General features: G+C 43.1%; 1 protein-coding gene across 1 annotated transcript in view; it reads right to left on the bottom strand.

Annotated features, from left to right (window-relative positions):
• The window catches only part of DSCAML1 (DS cell adhesion molecule like 1), a 232,662-nt gene that overhangs the window by 169,549 nt on the left and 43,514 nt on the right, over nucleotides 1-19,599 (bottom strand). The window contains exon 3 of the mRNA XM_069741278.1: nucleotides 15,568-15,714. Within this exon, the coding sequence (XP_069597379.1) occupies nucleotides 15,568-15,714 (147 nt within the window). The remainder of the gene's footprint in view (nucleotides 1-15,567; nucleotides 15,715-19,599) is intronic.

Raw genomic sequence — 19,599 nt, 5'->3', positions numbered from 1 at the left:
TCAGCCATTGTCTGGCCAGGGCAGTGTACAGGACGAGGTAGCGGGCGAAGAGGAGGAGGAGGACGAGGAGGATGATGGGGATGATTATATTTTTAATGAGGAAGCTTTTCCGAGGCCACTGGAAATTGGTGGCGCGGCAAGGCCGGGTTCTGGTTTTTTGAGGGACACAAGTGACGTGGATTTGCCTGAAACTGCCCCTCATCCAAGCACAACCGCAGATTTGAGAACTGGAACTTTGGCCCACATGGCGGATTATGCCTTACGTATCCTCAAAAGGGACACACGCATAACTAAAATGATGAATGATGACGATTACTGGTTGGCCTGCCTCCTTGATCCTCGCTATAAAGGCAAATTGCAAAATATAATGCCACATGAGAACTTGGAACTAATATTAGCAACCAAACAATCAACTCTTGTTGACCGTTTGCTTCTGGCATTCCCTGCACACAGCGCCCGTGATCGTTCTCACACGAGCTGCAGGGGCCAGCAGACCAGAGGAGTTAGAGGGGCAGAAATCAGAAGTGGCGTTGGCCAGAGGGGTTTTCTGACCAGGTTGTGGAGTGATTTTGCTATGACCGCAGACAGGACAGGTACTGCAGCATCAATTCAAAGTGACAGGAGACAACATTTGTCCAGTATGGTTACAAACTATTTTTCATCCCTTATCGATGTTCTCCCTCAACCGTCATTCCCATTTGATTACTGGGCATCAAAATTAGACACCTGGCCAGAATTGGCAGAATATGCATTGCAGGAGCTTGCTTGCCCGGCAGCTAGCGTCCTATCAGAAAGAGTATTCAGTGCTGCAGGTTCAATACTAACAGAAAAAAGGACTCGTCTGGCTACCCAAAATGTAGATGATCTAACCTTCATTAAAATGAACCACAACTGGATTTCGAAATCTCTTGCCCCACCTTGCCCGGCTGACACCTAGCTTTCCTATGAAAAGGTCTTGCCTGTGGACTATTCTGAATGCCTTTTCCAATCTCGTAATTTTCTGCACCTGATTGTCCAGCATACGACATGTTTACACCTCACTAAATGGCCAAACTCCCCACACGGGGCCGTGGTATCGACACTTGGCGACAGCACCCGTGAGAGTGCAGTTTGTCTGAAGAGGTGGGTGAGCCCGCTTTTGGTCGACGGCACTGCCACTCGGTCCCTCCTAGTACAATAAAGTGTCTCTGGCGGTGGTGGTGCGCACCCAACGTCAGACACACCGTTGTAATATGAGGGGCCCTGGGCCTGTACCGCCGGCCACAAGACAGTTTTCCCCCACCCCAGCTCAAACAGTGCTCTACCACTTGCAAAATTATCTCACAGCTCCACCAATGTTTAGTCTATGCGCTGACATCCTTCAATGCCTGCCACTGACAATACCATTGTATTGACATTTTTGTTATGTTAGGCCTTCGATGCCTGTCTGTGGTCACTCCTTCCACTAGGCCTCCACTGACCACACCACTGCTGCCCGTGTACCCCTGGAACCAATTTAAAATTGCCTACAGCCATGTGTTATTATTTTAGGCCTTCGATGCCTGTCTGCGGTGACTCCTTCCACTAGGCCTCCACTGACCACACCACTGCTGCCCGTGTACCCCTGTAACCAATTTAAAATTGCCTACAGCCATGTGTTATTATTTTAGGCCTTCGATGCCTGTCTGCGGTCACTCCTTCCACTAGGCCTCCACTGACCACACCACTGCTGCCCGTGTACCCCTGGAACCAACATCAGAAAATATAAAAATAAGTATTTTGCTTATAAAAAAGAAAATACTGGAGAGATATCAAATGCAGACATTTTAACATTAAAAACAAACACATACAACAAAAATCTGGTACAGTACTAAAAATGGCCACCAGCTACAATAACTTTCTCCTGCAAGTAGTTAACTGAAAGGTTTTTTCAATTTTAACCCCTTAATGACCACCAATACGTCTTTTAACTGACCTTAGATATAAGAGAATATCCTCCCCATACAGATGACAATCCATCATCTGTCGGCTGTACACTATAGCTGACAACTTGCTGTATCAGCCACGATCAGTATTTGCACCTTCTAAATCTGTTTAACCCCTTAGATGCTGCTGTCAATAGTGACTACATCATTATAAATGGTTAACAGAGTGTGGGGGCTTCCTCTTTATCCCAATTGGTGCCCTCGGATCATGATTTTGTTGTCCTGATGTTTGCCGTGGCAATTCATGACCAAATAGCGGCTTTAGAGTCTGACGGCTGTAGTAATCTGTTTAGAAGTTAGCAACATTTAGGTGGTAAAAATACACATTTTCATTTCTGTCATACCACTTTGCATTAATTCCTGTAAAGCACCTGAAGGGTTAATAAACTACCTGACAGCAGTTTTCAATATGTTTAGGGGTGCTGTTTTTAAAATGGTATCACGTTTGGGGGTTTCCCAATATATGGGACCCCTAAAGTCACTTCAAACATGGATAAGTCCCTAAAAAAATAAATTTTGTAAATTTCTTTGAAAAAATGAAAAATTGCTGCTACATTTTTAAACCTCCTAAAATGCTAACAAAATAAAATAACATTTTACAAATGGTCCTGATGTAAAGCAGACATGTGGGAAATGTTATTTATTAATGGTTTGCTGGTGTATGACTATCTGGATTAAAGGGATAATCATTCAAATTTAGAAAATTGCTAATTTTTTAACATTTTTCTCAAATTTTTGATTTTTTTTATAAATAAACACAAAAAATGTTGAACTAAATTTACCATTATCATAAAGTAGAATGTGTCACGAAAAAACAATCTCAAAATCACTGGGATTTGTTGAAGCGTTGCAGAGTTATTACCACATAAAGTGACACTGGTCAGATTTCAAAAATTTGGCTCGGTCACTAAGGGGTTAAACACAGATATGGCATCCACCGAGTGTTGTCCTGTCGCGTCTTCTTTATATTATTGCCAAGATGATGCAAAACAATGAAAATAATAAAATCATTATTTACCAAAAAAATAGAGTAAGTCAAAACCACATTGCAAATAAACATTCATTACAAATAAAGAAGCAGGGCGCGTCCGAGGGTGAGTATATACCTAATAAGAATATAATCACCCTCGGACGCGCCCTGCTTCTTTCCGACAGCCTTCCTTCCTAAGAATCAGCCCTTCCGTGGTGTAGAGAGAGGGTTTGTTACACTCCAAGGTGTTCCCCAGGTTGCCTTTCCTGAGCTTCGATCTTCCGGCTCTCGTTTAGTAGTTGTTGGAAACTACGCTGCATTGGGCCTACAAATTGGGTATGGGGTGTAGAGAGATGGTGTGTTCCACTCCAAGGTGTTCCCCAGGTTGCCTTTCCTGAGCTTCGATCTTCCGGCTCTCGTTTAGTAGTTGTTGGAAACTACGCTGCATTAGGCCTACAAATTGGGTATGGGGTGTAGAGAGATGGTGTGTTCCACTGTAGAGAGATGGTGTGTTCCACTCCAAGGTGTTCCCCAGGTTTCCTCGCCAATGCTTCGATCATCATGCTCTCGTTTAGTAGTTGTTGGAAACTACGCTGCATTAGGCCTACAAATTGGGTATGGGGTGTAGAGAGATGGTGTGTTACACTCCAAGGTGTTCCCCAGGTTTCCTCTCCATTGCTTCGATCTTCCGGCTCTCGTTTAGTAGTTGTTGGAAACTACGCTGCATTAGGCCTACAAATTGGGTATGGGGTGTAGAGAGATGGTGTGTTACACTCCAAGGTGTTCCCCAGGTTTCCTCTCCATTGCTTCGATCTTCCGGCTCTCGTTTAGTAGTTGTTGGAAACTACGCTGCATTGGGCCTACAAATTGGGTATGGGGTGTAGAGAGATGGTGTGTTCCACTCCAAGGTGTTCTCCAGGTTGCCTTTCCTGAGCTTCGATCTTCCGGCTCTCGTTTAGTAGTTGTTGGAAACTACGCTGCATTAGGCCTACAAATTGGGTATGGGGTGTAGAGAGATGGTGTGTTCCACTGTAGAGAGATGGTGTGTTCCACTCCAAGGTGTTCTCCAGGTTTCCTCGCCAATGCTTCGATCATCATGCTCTCGTTTAGTAGTTGTTGGAAACTACGCTGCATTAGGCCTACAAATTGGGTATGGGGTGTAGAGAGATGGTGTGTTCCACTCCAAGGTGTTCTCCAGGTTGCCTTTCCTGAACTTCTATCTTCAGGCTCTCATTATATTGTGGTTAAACGGAACAACTGCATTTGGCGTACTAGTTGGTTTGGGGCCTACTATCGGTGTCTGCCGCTCCTTGCTGTTCTCCTGGTTTCCTGTCCTGAAATTCCGTTTTCAGGCGCTCGTTAAGTAGTTGTTAATGTTAGACTGCATTTGGCCTACTAGTTGGGTTGGGGCCTACTATCGGTGTCTGCCACTCCTTGCTGTTCTCCTCCACTGAACAAAGCTGTGCCGCCTGTTTACTACTGTTGCCAATTTTGAACTGCATTTCGACTACTTACTGATTTGGCCCTACTCTCTGTGTCAGCCTCTCATTCCAGTTGTCCTCCACTGCAATGCCCCCTGATTAGTCCTGTGTTACCAATTTTGAACTGCATTTAGCCCACTTTATTCTTTGGGCCTATATCTGTGTTTCCTCCTCATCCTGCCCATTGCCCAGCCAGTGATAGATGAGTCTGCTGGTACATTGACCCATAACGCAACATTTCCCGTGCACGCTACACTGCAAGATTGTGACCCTGCTGAAAGTCAGGTCCCCCTTCCCGCATACCATACCACCTTACACGGAGACAAACAGGAAGGTGCAGATGAAAGTGCAGGTTCCTTCATCAGGTGGGGGGAGGAATACTAGTTGGCGACGTCACTGGCACAGGGCCTCTCATGGTACGCAAAAGTGTTGCTGCCGGTGGGAGGCGCCCCCGCCGTGCAAACACACCGCTGTACTTTGAGGGGCCCTGTGCCAGTGCCAACGAGTGGGCCCCCCCTGCTTGCTCAGGTTCACAGCACTTGCAAAGTTGAAATACTTACCTCTCCCTGCTCCACTGCCGTGACGTGGTCCAGATTTCCTGGGGCCACTAATTACTTGAACCAGCCCTACCCACCACAACTTTAGCCAAATGACCCCCAATTTCAAATGCCTTCCAATTATTATAAGGTAAATTACGCTTGACAAGCTTCATTAAGAAGAATGGATGGTTTTGACATTAAAATGGGCACTCTAGGTGTTTTCCTGGCCCCCACTCACTGCCGACTATGCTGCCCCATTGACTTGCATTGGGTTTCGTGTTTCGGTCGATCCCGACTTTACGTCATAATCGGCCGATTTCACTCGACCCGACTTTTGAGATAGTCGGGTTTCGCGAAACCCGGCTCGACTCTAAAAAGGTCAAGGTCGCTCAACTCTAGAGGCAGCTGAGCTACCTTATATAGGGCATGCCAAGGCCTGGAACTGGAGTTATGGGAACGGCCGCTCCCACACAGCTCTTCTGGATGTTCCCAGAACCTGGACCCAAAATAAAGGCCCATTAAAAATAACAACCCAATTGTGTGGTTCCCACATCACTGAGGTTAGCCACCTCGGCGACACATACCTCCCATTCAGGACTTGTTTAGATGTAACCTTACAATATAATTGTGAATACCTAGATTCATCTATAACTCTATATATACACCCTAAACATATCTATATACACGGATACACAGAAATTTAATCAATAGCTCACTGAGCACAAGAACAATTTCAAAAATTTTGACTGTGTCATAGAACATCAAGCAGGAGGAGGAGCTGGGAAGGGAATAGAGCTGGAGTGACAAGAGGCTTCAGATCAACCAGAGCCACCTCCAAATCAATTCAAACGCTGATTTCTCAGTAACGGAGGAACAGACTGTGGGTAAAGGTATTGTTGGACTTGTCTTTGAAAGAACTACATGTCCATATTAATAATTTGGGGGCTGAAATCCTAGTCACAGATCCCTTTAAAAGGGTTTATCTCAAGTTTGAAAGTCATTAACTATAGGTGAAAACTTGCTGATCGCTGGGGGTCTGACAGCCTCATACACTAGGTTGTGCAGCGCAGATGAGGGTCTGCAGAACCCTGTTATCAGGATCAGTGGGGGTCCCCAGCGATCAGCATATTATCACCAATAATGCACAGCAAACCCCACGTTCCAGGTTTGCAATCTTGGACATGCGGCCATATTTAAGGACAAATTGCGTTAGCATTTTGCATCAGTACCAGGTTTAGAAACAAGCACAGAAAGATGGGAAGATTGTCACTTACTCCATGTTTTGTAACTAACTACTCCTACCTTTTGCTTACAAATACTGAAGCACAATAATAACATTTGCATCACTTATTACAATAAATGTGTAATAATAAACATTTATATGAAAATGTAAAATATATCACATATTTATTGAAAAAATTACAAAAATAAAGTACAAACTCCATGACAGTAAAAAGTGTTATCCTGCGCCAGTTCCACATCGGGTGGTGAAAAGCGCTGCAGGTGCGAGAACGGACGGCAGCTTGCAAAGTATTGGCAGGTCCTAATTATTAGGACAGGTGCACGATACCTGCTGGGCGTCCATGAGACCTGACATGGGGCTGACAGACGCTACATCATCAGCAGCCATCACCTCCCAATGCGGAAGAGCCCCACATCATCAGCAGCCATCACCTCCCGATGCGGAAGAGCCCCCAATAATCCTACCCGAGACAAAGGGACATATTCTCCTGTAACATGCCCGCCTGTCATAAGGGAAGTATTGGCGCATATATGTATATGTATCACTGACAGAAGGTACACAGATAGGCAGCTCAAATACTTGGCATGGCGGACAGCTGCTGCTGATCTCATGTACGCAGCTCGTGTACCATCAATTCCCAACCAATAATGAGGCCAAATCATTTCCATAATAAAGAAAAGACCAGGAATAATCTGGCATCCCGACTGAAATATTCATCAGTGATATGCATAGCTGGGGCGGCAAACAAGAGTTTGGAAAGAATACTTGTAAGGCAGTAATGAGAACTCTGTAACATCATACCGGTATATGCATGCAATAAAGCGATTCTCTGAGACGCAGTCAACCATCTAAAGATGTAGCAGAGTCGATTTTCCCAATGATCAGTAGAACCGTAGATTTACAGAATATTTTTTGGCAGCACAACCTTGCAAGAACCGTCCTGCTACAAGTGAGTTTGGCATCCTGTTGCATGATCCTTCTTGTATCTTGCTCATAATTAAGGGTTCGGTCACACAAGACTCCTTTTCCATGCAGATTTCACAAGTGGAAAATCTGCAGCATGTTACAGTAGCAGGAAGGCGGATGAGATTTCAGCAACAATGTAACTTCCTCAGTATGTCAATTTATGTTGCAGATTTTTACTGCAAATGTGCAATCATATTTTGTTCGTTACACTACAACATCCAAGAGCAGAAAAAAAAAGAACAATCCGCACCGGAATTGTATATAAAAGTACGGCCTGGTTATAGCCATAGTTCCTAACGCTTAGGAAATCCCCCTGAAAAAGTATGGACGAAACGCGCGTCGGGGTGGAGGGACATGGCACAATCCCTACACATTGTAAGTATATCTGGGATGATTTCAGTCTATATTGCTATATTAATTATTGAGGAGTTCCTTCTTTGGCTGCGGCATATGAGGACTAGTGGCACCTTGGTATTTAAGCATTAGGAACTATGGATATCGCCAGGCCATGCTTTTATACACAATTCAGGTGCGGATTATTCTTCTTTTCTGCTTCGTTGCATTCATTTGCCTCCTAAAAATTGTATTATAGAATGTTCCCAGCAATTCTGTCATCCATTGTCATTGGTGTGTTTAAAGGGACTTGTAGCCTGATGTGTCTCTCACATCTGAGATTGCTTTTTTTTTTGTTATTGTTTAATTGTTTTCATTAGTCAATTTTTTCATAAAGAATTTCATAAAATACAATTTTTATGATAATTTTGAATTTGTGCATTTCAGTTCACTCCCTCATGGATGTTGTAGTGTAACGGACGGAATAGGATAGTTTGCTTAGCACATTATTATTGGTCGATCATTTATTGATAAATACAAATTTGCAATGCAGCATAGCGTGAAATTTGCTGCAAATTTACAGCAAAATCTGCATGTAGATTATTCCACAAATTCCCCAGTGAATCTGCGACTATTTTTTCTGCTGCAAGTGACATTTCCTGTAGATGTCCCCTTACAAGGTTATCACCTATCCATAGATGCTGAGGTCCAGCTACTGGAACTCCAAGCTATTCAGGGGACAGGGCTCTGAAATTCCCTACTAGGATCATTGGATGACCAGACATGCACACCGCTGCTCAATTCATTGACTTCAGGACTGCCGACTGCTGTTCAGTTCAACAGACAATGAATGGAGTCTGGCGATTACCCCACTCATAGGGCGTCTTTCAGAGCTCAAAGTTGCCGGAGTTTCAGCAATCAGCAGGTTATGACTTATCCTGTGGATAGGTGACAAGCTGCGTTGGGATGAGCGAGAGTGCACGGATAAGGTATTATCCCAGCATGCTCGGGTCCTAATAGAGGATTCTTGGCATGCTCAAAATATATGCTTGATTTCCTGTGGCTGCATGTCTCGTGGTTGTTCGACAGCTGCAACACATGCAGGAATTGCCTAACAAATAGCTCATCACTAGGAATAAACCTTTGGGTTCAATCAATTTCTTTTTTTTTTTTACTTAAACCATGCACTTGGAGCTAACTTTTCAGTTATTTTGCAAGTTCACTTTTGCATTAAAAATGCTGTACCGCTTGCTTTTGTATGCTGCAGAATGAGATATCGGAGGGTCCGGCAGCGAGCTTATTCTGCGGGAGCTTATAACTCTTATCTGTCATTTTCTGAGCTCCTCTCAGCTGTAAAAAAAAAAAAAAAAAAAGAAAGAGCCTGTAAAAGCCGAACTATGCGACATTTGTGCTGAAGCCCAATTGCAAAAACGATTTTTAGTTTAAAATACATTCATTTAAGGAAAGAAGACTTTGCCCGTGAAGATGGACGAGCCTATAAAGTGGCCTTGTACACTTCGCTAAACAAGCTAATTAAGGAGGAATAGATGATAAAGGTAAAAAATGGATTGAAGAGGTTGATTTTGTTCCTGGTAATTGTCTCCCAATTGTGAGCGTATGCACACTCGCCAAAACTGAGCATGCATGTGCATTGGGAGTCGGGTAAGGCTTCTTTCACACTTCAGTTGTTTGGCGTCAGTCACTTCCGAATAGTGACGGATCGACGGATCCGTCACAATTGTTGAGAAAACGGTTCTAACGGATCCGTTTTGTTGACAGATCCGTTACTTGGGGGTTGTCTGGGAAAAGTATCTACTTTTTGGAGCATGCGCAATTGAAAAAGCGGATTGGGGCGATGGATCTGCTGGAATGGCGGACGTGACGGATCCGTCGCGATCCGCCATTTCGGCGTTGACAAAAAACGTTATAATGTCCGTCTATGTCTAGACGACGTCCGCCAAATTCCGCATGGCGGATGGAACGTACGACCATCCGTCACAATCCGTCGCTAATGCAAGTCTATGGGAAAATAGCGGATCCGTAAAAAAAAAATGACGGATCCGTTATTTGAGGAAAATGGCGGTTTTAGACTGACGCCAAACAACTGAAGTGTGAAAGAGGCCTAAGATTGCATGCCCGTGTATGAGGGCCCAGGAATAGATCACTCGCCCGGCTTATGGGCACCTTCAGTAGAAGTATGGACGCCCGACGTGCCGCTCAGGACACGTTATGGATCATGTAATCAATCGAACATGGCTTCGCCAGCACTAGTTTTCCCATCTCCTCTGTATCTGATCTCCATTTTCCTCTAACTGCTTCTTCTTCCTATTTTTCCCCCCGATTTCTTCCCTACTTCTAATATTCCCTCACATCCCTCCATCAATCACAGCCCTCGTCCCCGAGCCCCCCGTTCCTTCCTTTGTTCCCTCCTCCCCTGTTCCCGTCTCCTCTCTCTCCTTTCTATGCACGGCTCACAACTTCATCTGAATATCTGAATTAACACAGAAAATGAAAACATCTCGCACCTTCTCTTCCCGTTACCACGGCAACGAGATAAGAATCACGCCAGGCCTCACAGGGAAGATCGCTGAGCGCTTCATATTCCTCCCCCCCACCCCCCAATCAGCCCCAATATACCCCAAACCCTAATTCAACATCCTATAGACAACGGGGGTCACCGGAGGTCAGAAAATAAAATTATTTATCAGCGCCATTATGGGACATAAAGTAGTAAAATATTAACCATGTATATTAATCATATCCATTATAATCCCAAGATCAATAATGTCCGGACAAATATATGAACCCTATCTAACCCCAAAAACACTGGAAATTACCCATTTTGCTTCCTTTCTGGTTATTCTCAGTTCGCCAGATTTTCGAAAAACTGTCTAAATGGAAAAGTTGTCCTGGCTGCCCATAGCAACCAATCACAGAGCAGCTTTCATTTTATCTATGTTTTCTACAGCCTGCATGGGCGGGTCTTTGTCTCTCTACAGCCTGCAGGGGCGGGTCTTTGTCTCTCTACAGCCTGCAGGGGCGGGTCTTTGTCTCTACAGCCTGCAGGGGCGGGTCTTTGTCTCTCTACAGCCTGCAGGGGCGGGTCTTTGTCTCTCTACAGCCTGCAGGGGCGGGTCTTTGTCTCTCTACAGCCTGCAGGGACGGGTCTTTGTCTCTCTACAGCCTGCAGGGGCGGGTCTTTGTCTCTCTACAGCCTGCAGGGACGGGTCTTTGTCTCTCTACAGCCTGCAGGGGCGGGTCTTTGTCTCTCTACAGCCTGCAGGGGCGGGTCTTTGTCTCTCTACAGCATGCAGGGGCGGGTCTTTGTCTCTCTACAGCCTGCAGGGGCGGGTCTTTGTCTCTCTACAGCATGCAGGGGCGGGTCTTTGTCTCTCTACAGCATGCAGGGGCGGGTCTTTGTTTTTCTACAACATGCAGGGGCAGGTCTTTGCATGAAAATCACGACAGCTTCTGGACATATCAGATCAGTATGTGCACATAAAGCAGGATTTTTTTTAAGGAGAATAGCTACTGTATAATGAAAATAGCAATGACTATAAACTAATATTACTTTAGTTGCTTGTTTTTTTATCCAGTGATATTACCTTATGCTACAATAATGACTACAAATCATTAGCATAGTACAGGAGATGTGGTCACAGGTGTTATATAGAGGCTATGTCCTTAGTTCTCTCGAGGGTCTCAATACGTATATTGCTATACACAGAAAGCTGGACGGCATTCCCCCCGTCTCAGAGACGCGTTTTTGCACCTGTGCCTGTTCGGCACTAATTATAGTCTCATCGTTAGCATTACCAGTAATAGTATTTGCCTGTAATAGCCTTATAATTAGCTGTGCACCTGTATATCGAATAGGGAAGGTGTCCCATCTGGGCGTCTGGTGGATCTATGGGATTACTCAGTGTCCTGCAGTATGTTTGCAGCCGCATTTAATTCGTTAGCGACTAGCGGCAGCTGAGTAATGACTCGATGGGTTTTTGCTGACCAGTAGTGCATCTTATGTCGCAAGGTTCATGGAAAACACAGATAATGATCTATCTCAGGATGTACAAATATAAGCAAACGGCAATAAAATGAATGGAAGAAACATCAAATTAGCTCCATAATGTAGTAAACAGACTGGTGCCATGAGAGGTAAGCTTAGGAATAATGAAACAACTTTATAGAAAAATGTTTTTTAGTATTAATGTATGTAACTTTTAATGCTCTTCCGAGAAAAAAAAAAAAGGAGTATGTGGCTCACATTATACCAGTATTGCTGCCTATAATTAAGACAGTGAGGGCTTAAAAGGTAGACCTACACCTAAAATATTTCAGTATTTTTACAACATTAAATTGCTCAATACAAATTGACCGTTCAAACCAAGCGCAGGTGCTCGGTGTACTGTTAGAATGGGTAAACAGGTCTGTGCACCTTCCAACCCATCCCGGCCTTCCTTAGGCTTCTGCACAACTGTCAATCAAGGAAGAGACGAGTGGAAAAATGCACTGTAGGACTTATTATGGTGTGTGAAGATGGAAAGCAAGAACATGGGATTGCTACTCAACACAAAAGCGACAAAGGAATTAACTACTGCTCATTATGACCGGGACACATTTGAGATGGACGGCGACAAACTGAAAGTTGTAAAGGTCTTTGACCTATTGGGATCAATGATAACTTAAGATGTGGTGAAAAGACCAGAAGTCAATAGAAGAGCTATGGACAAATCAACAGTGAAGTTACTGGAGAAGGTCTTCACAAAGAGGAACATTTCACGGTCGACAGACACGGCTCGTATATAGTTTGGTCTTTTCTGTGGTAATATGGACGTGAAACCCGGACGATAAAGAAACAAGAAGGAAGAAGAATCGACACCTTCGAAATGTGGTGCTGGAGAAGGATGTTATGAATGCCATGGATGGCAAGAAGGAGAAACAAATCAATTTTGGAACAAATTAAGCCAGACAGGTCACTCAAAGCAAGAATCACCAAGCTATGACTTGCCTACTTTGAACATATCATATCAAGAGAGAAATCAATGGAGAAGGACATCATGGTCGGAGGAATAGAAGGAACAAGGCGAACAGGAACACTAGCAACACGAAGGCTTGATACTATCAAGACCCTGGTGGACCAACCAATGCTTTCGCAAGATCAATCTTACTATAGATTGTTCATCCATCAAGTCGCCATGGTTCGAGATTGGCAGAAGGTCAGTTGAAAAAAAAACCCATACCAAGGTTGCTTGGTTTGAACAGTTATTTTATGTCTAGAGGACCCCATACATAAAATTGGAGGACTTCATGTGGAAAGTGCCCTTTAGGCTACATCGCAACAAAAAGATCAAAATGCCCCATTCAATATTGAATATACTAATGTGACCATGATGCAACCGATGCTTGCGCACTCAATTCAGCCACGTATGCATGTATTTCTAATGGGAAGCGCATAGTAGGACTCTGCCAAGATCAGAAAAAAACGCAACTTCATTCTTCTTTCCCCATCATCTGGAGGAGGAGAGTCACGAGTCCCCGAATTAAACAGTTAGCCAGTCCCACCGAAATTGGAGGGCTCGACTAATATTAATCTAATGTGTGTGATGGCCTGAAATAATGTTACAATGTACTGCTACAGTTTACTCTTTGCATAAATTCATTGATTAAGATGGAGCAGTATTTTTCAGACGAGTGGATTATCGATAGATATCAGGGTACATAAACCAGGTAGCTATAAAAAGTATAGAAAGCTGGGCCTACAATTATCCAACAGCAACGAGGATGTCACGTCCCATCAGTGGCAGGCCGGAGCGATAGAATGATATATTTCCATTTTTATGATCCTTGAGCATAATTGAAAAGTCAATTGCTACTTTATTTTTTCAATCCGGGTCAAATAAAATGAATTTAATTTGTACAGTGGAGTGTTCTCCAGTAATTTGTTGTATATCTATTAAAAAAAAGGGATTATGGCAAATGCAATTATTCAACAGTTTCTTATCTCACTGGTTAAAGCTGCATTCACACAGGTGTAATAGATCTCCCTATATTTAATGACAAGGGAATCAGAGACCATCCTGTAAGAACTAGAAAACTATAGAACTTTATGGCAAAGTCCCATCTATTGGAACCACGTGGGGCCTCGGTGGTGCCGGCCAACTCCATCAGGTAGGACTCACTTTAGAAAACTAGGCCTTTATATGTAATCCCATTGCGCAATGGGTCTACCTACATTTTTCTGGCATTTATGTATCATGATTCTTCATTCAACTCCACGGTGACAAGACATACCATTAACAACCTGAATCTCCCAACGCCCTAGACAGTCTATTGGTAACTGCACAGCCATTATAGTAAGCACATCCCATTTCCATGCCAATAGAATGATCTCGAGATGGTAAAGCATTAGAGGATAGGTAAGCTAAGGCCATGTAGTGGTCGACGTAGTCATCAAAAATTCTTCATATGATTCCTCACACCATTATCCTAAAACTATCAGTGGGAACCAATAAAAAAGTAACTGCACTTTCCCAAACTTTATGTCACAGACATTTCAGAAGCAATGATTTTTGGAGGTTAAACTGCTGCTAAGACCCTCACCAATTGGCAAGACAAAGCGGTACAAGCATTTAGCAAAGAGCAGCTTTCTTCGAAGACTGAAGACAGTTTAAATAGAAAAATCTATCAGATAGATAAAGGCCACCATACATATTAGATCATTGTTGGCTGAACGATGGTTTGGCCATTTGTTCAGCTGGCAGCCATTTTGGCCGTCTCTTCCATATGCAGGAGTGCTTGTTCGGCCACGTGGTCCTGTGTTCTCTAAGAGAGAGCCGTTTATCAGACGTGTCCTGGAGAACAAATTGATCGGCAGCCCGAAATTGGACATGCCCGATCGACAACTACCCCGACAATCAGTTGTCTGTGACCCCTGTACACCTAAGACACTCAGCCAAACCCGTTGAGGTTCAGCCATCATTACTCTACTTTAGTCTTCAGTCTTGGAAGAGAGCAGTGCTTGGCTTAGAACTTACATCCTTCGTTGTGATAATTGTGGGGACCCTGTCGCCATCACCCCACTGATTGTTAACATTCTTAGCGGAGCGCCGCTCTCCTCTGAGGCTGAAGTCAGTACCCGAAAGAAAGCCTATAGTCTTAGAGAAGAGCAGCTCTGGGCTGACCTTTTTTACCCCTTTCTTTTAGTGATTGATGAAGGTGTCAACCCCAGAACACCAATGATCAAAACGCCCGACATGTCAAAGAAGTTCTGTGAAGGTACAACTACATCAAAGAACTGGACCCTCAGTTTCCTTTCTTTGCTGCCATGAATGGAGTCCAGTGGTACCAATGTTCATCCATTTCAAGGTCAACATGTGACACGTGATTATTAGCACTATGGTCACTTTCTTCTGAGCATAAACCGGTCTGGCTAGTCTCCAACATCTCTCAAAGCCATTTTTCATGTGCAAAGTTAGCAGATAATGGTCTACTCAAAACTACTGCTGTCTGTGAAAATCCAGAGAATAGGCATTTTATGAAATACTAGAAATTTTTGTTATATTAATTACATTTCACAGCAAAAAATGTTTCCCCCATTTTTTTCTTTAAAAAACAAACAAACAGGCATTATGTAGCAAATAAATGACAATAATTTCATCAATTGGCAAATGAGCAGCAACTGAACCAGAGATAAATTCAACATAAAACGTTAAACATTTTGAATAAGAATTAGCAATTACAATTCGTGCATCGGAGCTAGAGATTGATGACCAAAGTCATCTAATGTTATGTTATGGTCACATTCCTCGAAGAATTCAATGTGGTCATGCAGCAAAAGTGAAAAATACTTATATTTGACTGAATATTCTGCGTCACATTTAAAAATAAATCCCACAACACTTAAAGTGACTTGTCCTGCAGTTTTGATAGAATGCAAAAAATTATTCCAGACAATTTCTTTACTTTTTCCGGCTTGACCCGCCTTAGCAGACATTGGATGCAGCCATATAGTCCAAGCAAATTAAATCTGATTACAGTGGGCTTTGATATTGCAGACAAGTGATCGACATACCTGATATGAGGGATACAGTGTCCTTCTCCCAGGACACAACACTGACGTACTCCTGCACGGAGGGTTGAGTGAGGCACTTGAATACAGCGGCACTTCCACGCATGGCGCTCTGGTCCTCCACACGGACGGTGTACGGCTCCCTGAAAACTAAGGTACACACATTTTGTCACTTGATGTGGAGCTTTTTTAAACAGATTGGGCAATTATGTGACTTCACTGTCTACACAGAAAAAGCACCCTACCTATCGTGGTGGCTGTGCCTGGTAAAATGAATCGAAAGAATATTTCCATCTCAAAGGGATGACAAATCAGCAGGCTATGCCATCACTTCATGATTAGTGGGGGTCCAAGGTCAGAATCCCCCTCCCATAATCCTGAGACTGAAGACCTCTCCATAAATAATCCATAAATAACAGAGCCTCCGCTACCCAGTGCACAGACCAATTACAGGACAGCTCCAATTGAAGAAAACCTATAGGACGAAACATGCTGCCTTGAAACATTGTAGCTACTTTTAAAAGCTGGCCACATTCCAACTAGACGTGCCTGGCCTCGCTTCTACACCTGCATTGGGTGAGGCCATGCACGTCTAGTTGGCACATGACTATCACATACTTGTGGTCACCAAATACCAACGCCGGCACCAAATAATCCTGTGCAGACTCACAAGTCTGCAGTCACAATGAGTGACTGCAGACTTGCAGTTTTAGGCTAGACAACCCCTTTAATGAATTGGGTCAGCTTTTCAAAGTATGTTTTCTCTGAAACGTCACAGCTTTTCAGAATATAGCATACATACCTGCAATAATGCAGCCCATGTTTGATCCATGCTTCACATGGTTGAGACAGCATGAATGTCCTGACAGGTTCCCTTTAAATGAATGGGGCTGGCAACAATTCTCTGCACAGCTCGATGACTGACAGTACAGCTGCGCATGAAAAACTAGTAAATGGGCCACAGCACTGAATCAGGTCTGACGATCACCAATCATAGTGGTAGGTCATCGCCATTGCATAGCTTTGTGACAGTTCGTTTTGGAGGGAGAGGGTGCTTGTCTAGGCCTGTGTGCACAGTATAATGAATAAGAGGCTTGTAGTGTTGATACTAGTGCTGAAGCTGAGCCATCAGACTTAAGGTACCGTCACATTTAGCGACGCTGCAGCGATCTAGACAACGATCCCGATCGCTGCAGCGTCGCTGTGTGGTCGCTGGAGAGCTGTCACACAGACAGCTCTTCAGCGACCAACTATGCGAAGTCCCCTGGTAACCAGGGTAAACATCGGGTTACTAAGCGCAGGGCCGCGCCTACTAACCCGATGTTTACCCTGGTTACCAGCGTAAATGTAAAAAAAAAAAAAAACACTACATACTTACATTCCGGTGTCTGTCCCCCGGCGCTGTGCTTCTCTGCACTGACTGTGAGCGCCAGCCGGAAAGCACAGCGGTGACGTCACCGCTGTGCTCTGCTTTACGGCTGGCCGGCCCTCACAGTGCAGAGAAGCAGAACGCCGAGGGACAGACACCGGAATGTAAGTATGTAGTGTTTGTTTTTTTTACGTTTACTCTGGTAAACAGGGGAAACATCGGGTTACTAAGCGCGGTCCTGCGCTTAGTAACCCGATGTTTACCCTGGTTACCAGTGAAGACATCGCTGAATCAGCGTCACACATGCCGATTCAGCGATGTCTGCGGGAGTCCAGCGACGAAATAAAGTTCTGGACTTTCTGCTCCGACCAACGATGGCACAGCAGGATCCTGATCGCTGCTGCCTGTCAAACTGAACGATATCGCTAGCCAGGACGCTGCAACGTCACGGATCGCTAGCGATATCGTTCAGTGTGAAGGTACCTTTACAGGCCTTCTAATGACTAATCATTTGCTTTGCTGTTTGTATCACATACAATCTGCATTTAGCCTAAGGAGGGAGATAGAGTTGCAGGAGCAGGCAGAGAGACAGAATCCAGTCTATAGACCGGGATTAAGCCTGTGCAATCCGTTGGCAAATATATAGATGCAGCTTTTTTTGTGGGGGCTGAAAAAAAAAATGTATTTTGATTATACAACACACCCAAAAATTGTTGAAACATTTTCCTGGGCTACATTTCTCAGCCATACACTATTGCGTAGTGTGGAGTACATTTTTGTGATCTCTAAAACTGAGAAAAAGCTTTTAAAAATGTTGTAGGCTTCTGTTTCTCAGGGGGGGGGGGGGGGGGATTTCTAGCAACTCAGAGGTCTATGGATGACCTTTCTCATAATTTCTGTCTGGCTTTGATCTTTCTGCAAGGCCTTTATGACTGTATAAGTACATCAACTACACCTTCAAAATACATTTGTTCAAAAAAATGTTATGGATTCAATTACTCATCCATACAGTTTAATATGGTTATTGTTGTATTACGGTGGCATGTAAAATGTACAAAAAAAAGCAAAAAAGCATTTGAAAATTTTGCTTGCTTGTTAACATTTCTTACCCATACACTATTCTCTGTTCTGGAGTAAATTCAGCAGCCTTGCATATACATGTCCTGGTGTGGCTCCCCTGATGAATCTTATATGAGGAAACTCATTGGGAGACTATGGGAAGGACTTACACCAAATACTGAACAGGGGGTACCATAGTATAAATAACTCCCTCATAATTTGTGAGAATGTTCCTGTATTACTACATTGATTGCAATGTTTATGGGTCATAATAGCTTGATGCTTATGTTATATTTGTGCTGCATGTACTTTGACCTATAAAGGCACCAAATCATGTATTATCCTGGATGCCTTCCATTTATTTCTATATGGTTTTCTGTAATATGAGGATAAATTAGCTTTGATTGTGTTTGCTATATCCTCAGGTTTGTTCCCTAGAAGCATTTTTACCATTTAATTATGATCATGCTATTACTCGGGACAACACTGTAGCCGGAGAACTGGTCCCATTATTACATTGTAAGCTTGGTGTATCAGACTATTAGGCTTCCAATACACCCACAGTTTGGCCCTCTTTATAGGAACCAATGAAGCAATGTCAGTGGGCCCTGCTTCATTTTATAAGCAACTGGATCTCTAAACATTGGGTGTATATGTAAATAATTTTTTTCCAACCACACACTGAACCTCTATTTTCGCCTGTGTCCGTTTGCACATCACTCACTTGCACATAGCACTTTTTAATAAGTCATAAGGTAACCATCTTTGACTTAAATAAAAGTTATTTTTACCCATTTGCCATTTCTCTCACATTTCTTACCAATACACTATTCCATGTTCTGGGATAAATTTTTGTGATATAGAAGACTAAAAAAAAAAATAAAAAATAAAAAAATTTTTTTTTGCTGGGCTACATTTCTCATCCATACAGTATTACGTGTTCTTCGATACATTTCGTTGTTATTTAACCCTCAAAAAACTTGCTCAAAATTGAATCCGTATTATATTAGTCACCCATAGAGTGTTCTATCTTCTTGGGTACATTTGGCTGCTATAGGAGCCTCAAAAAAAATTGTTCTAAATTGTTATCATTATTACATAGATTGCGTGGTCTGGAGTCTATTTCGTTGTTATAAAAGACTCAAAAAAAAAAATGTTCAACATTTAATCGGAATTATATTGCTCACCCACAGACTATTCCATGGTCTGGAGTATGTTTCCTTGGTATATAACGTTCAAGAGTATCGCCTTTATGAATCTAGGAGTACCAATACAAGACAATTTGAACAGGATGTGTATGAGGTCCTTCTTTATGTATTATACAAGGTGTATCAGAGTCCCTCATTTTTGGCAGTTTCTTGCTTCCTTCAAAAATTGCACTGAAATTTCCTTTTTTTTTCTTAAATTAAAAAACTATTTTTGTTTACCTAAATTACGGTATATATATTTTTAAATTCTTTTTAAAATTTTGCCTTATGTGCGGTGGGCATTCATGGGTTATATTTCATATGTGTGTTTTTAAATGTTTTTGGTGTGGTGTTTAAATCAATAAATACTAATTTTATAGGTGGTCCCTGACGTATTAGCATGTTTCCTTTCTTCCTTAA

The sequence above is a fragment of the Ranitomeya imitator genome, chromosome 10, assembly GCF_032444005.1.
Source record: "Ranitomeya imitator isolate aRanImi1 chromosome 10, aRanImi1.pri, whole genome shotgun sequence".
NCBI classification, from domain to species: Eukaryota; Metazoa; Chordata; class Amphibia; order Anura; family Dendrobatidae; genus Ranitomeya; species Ranitomeya imitator.
This window is presented reverse-complemented; position numbering and strand designations above follow the sequence as displayed.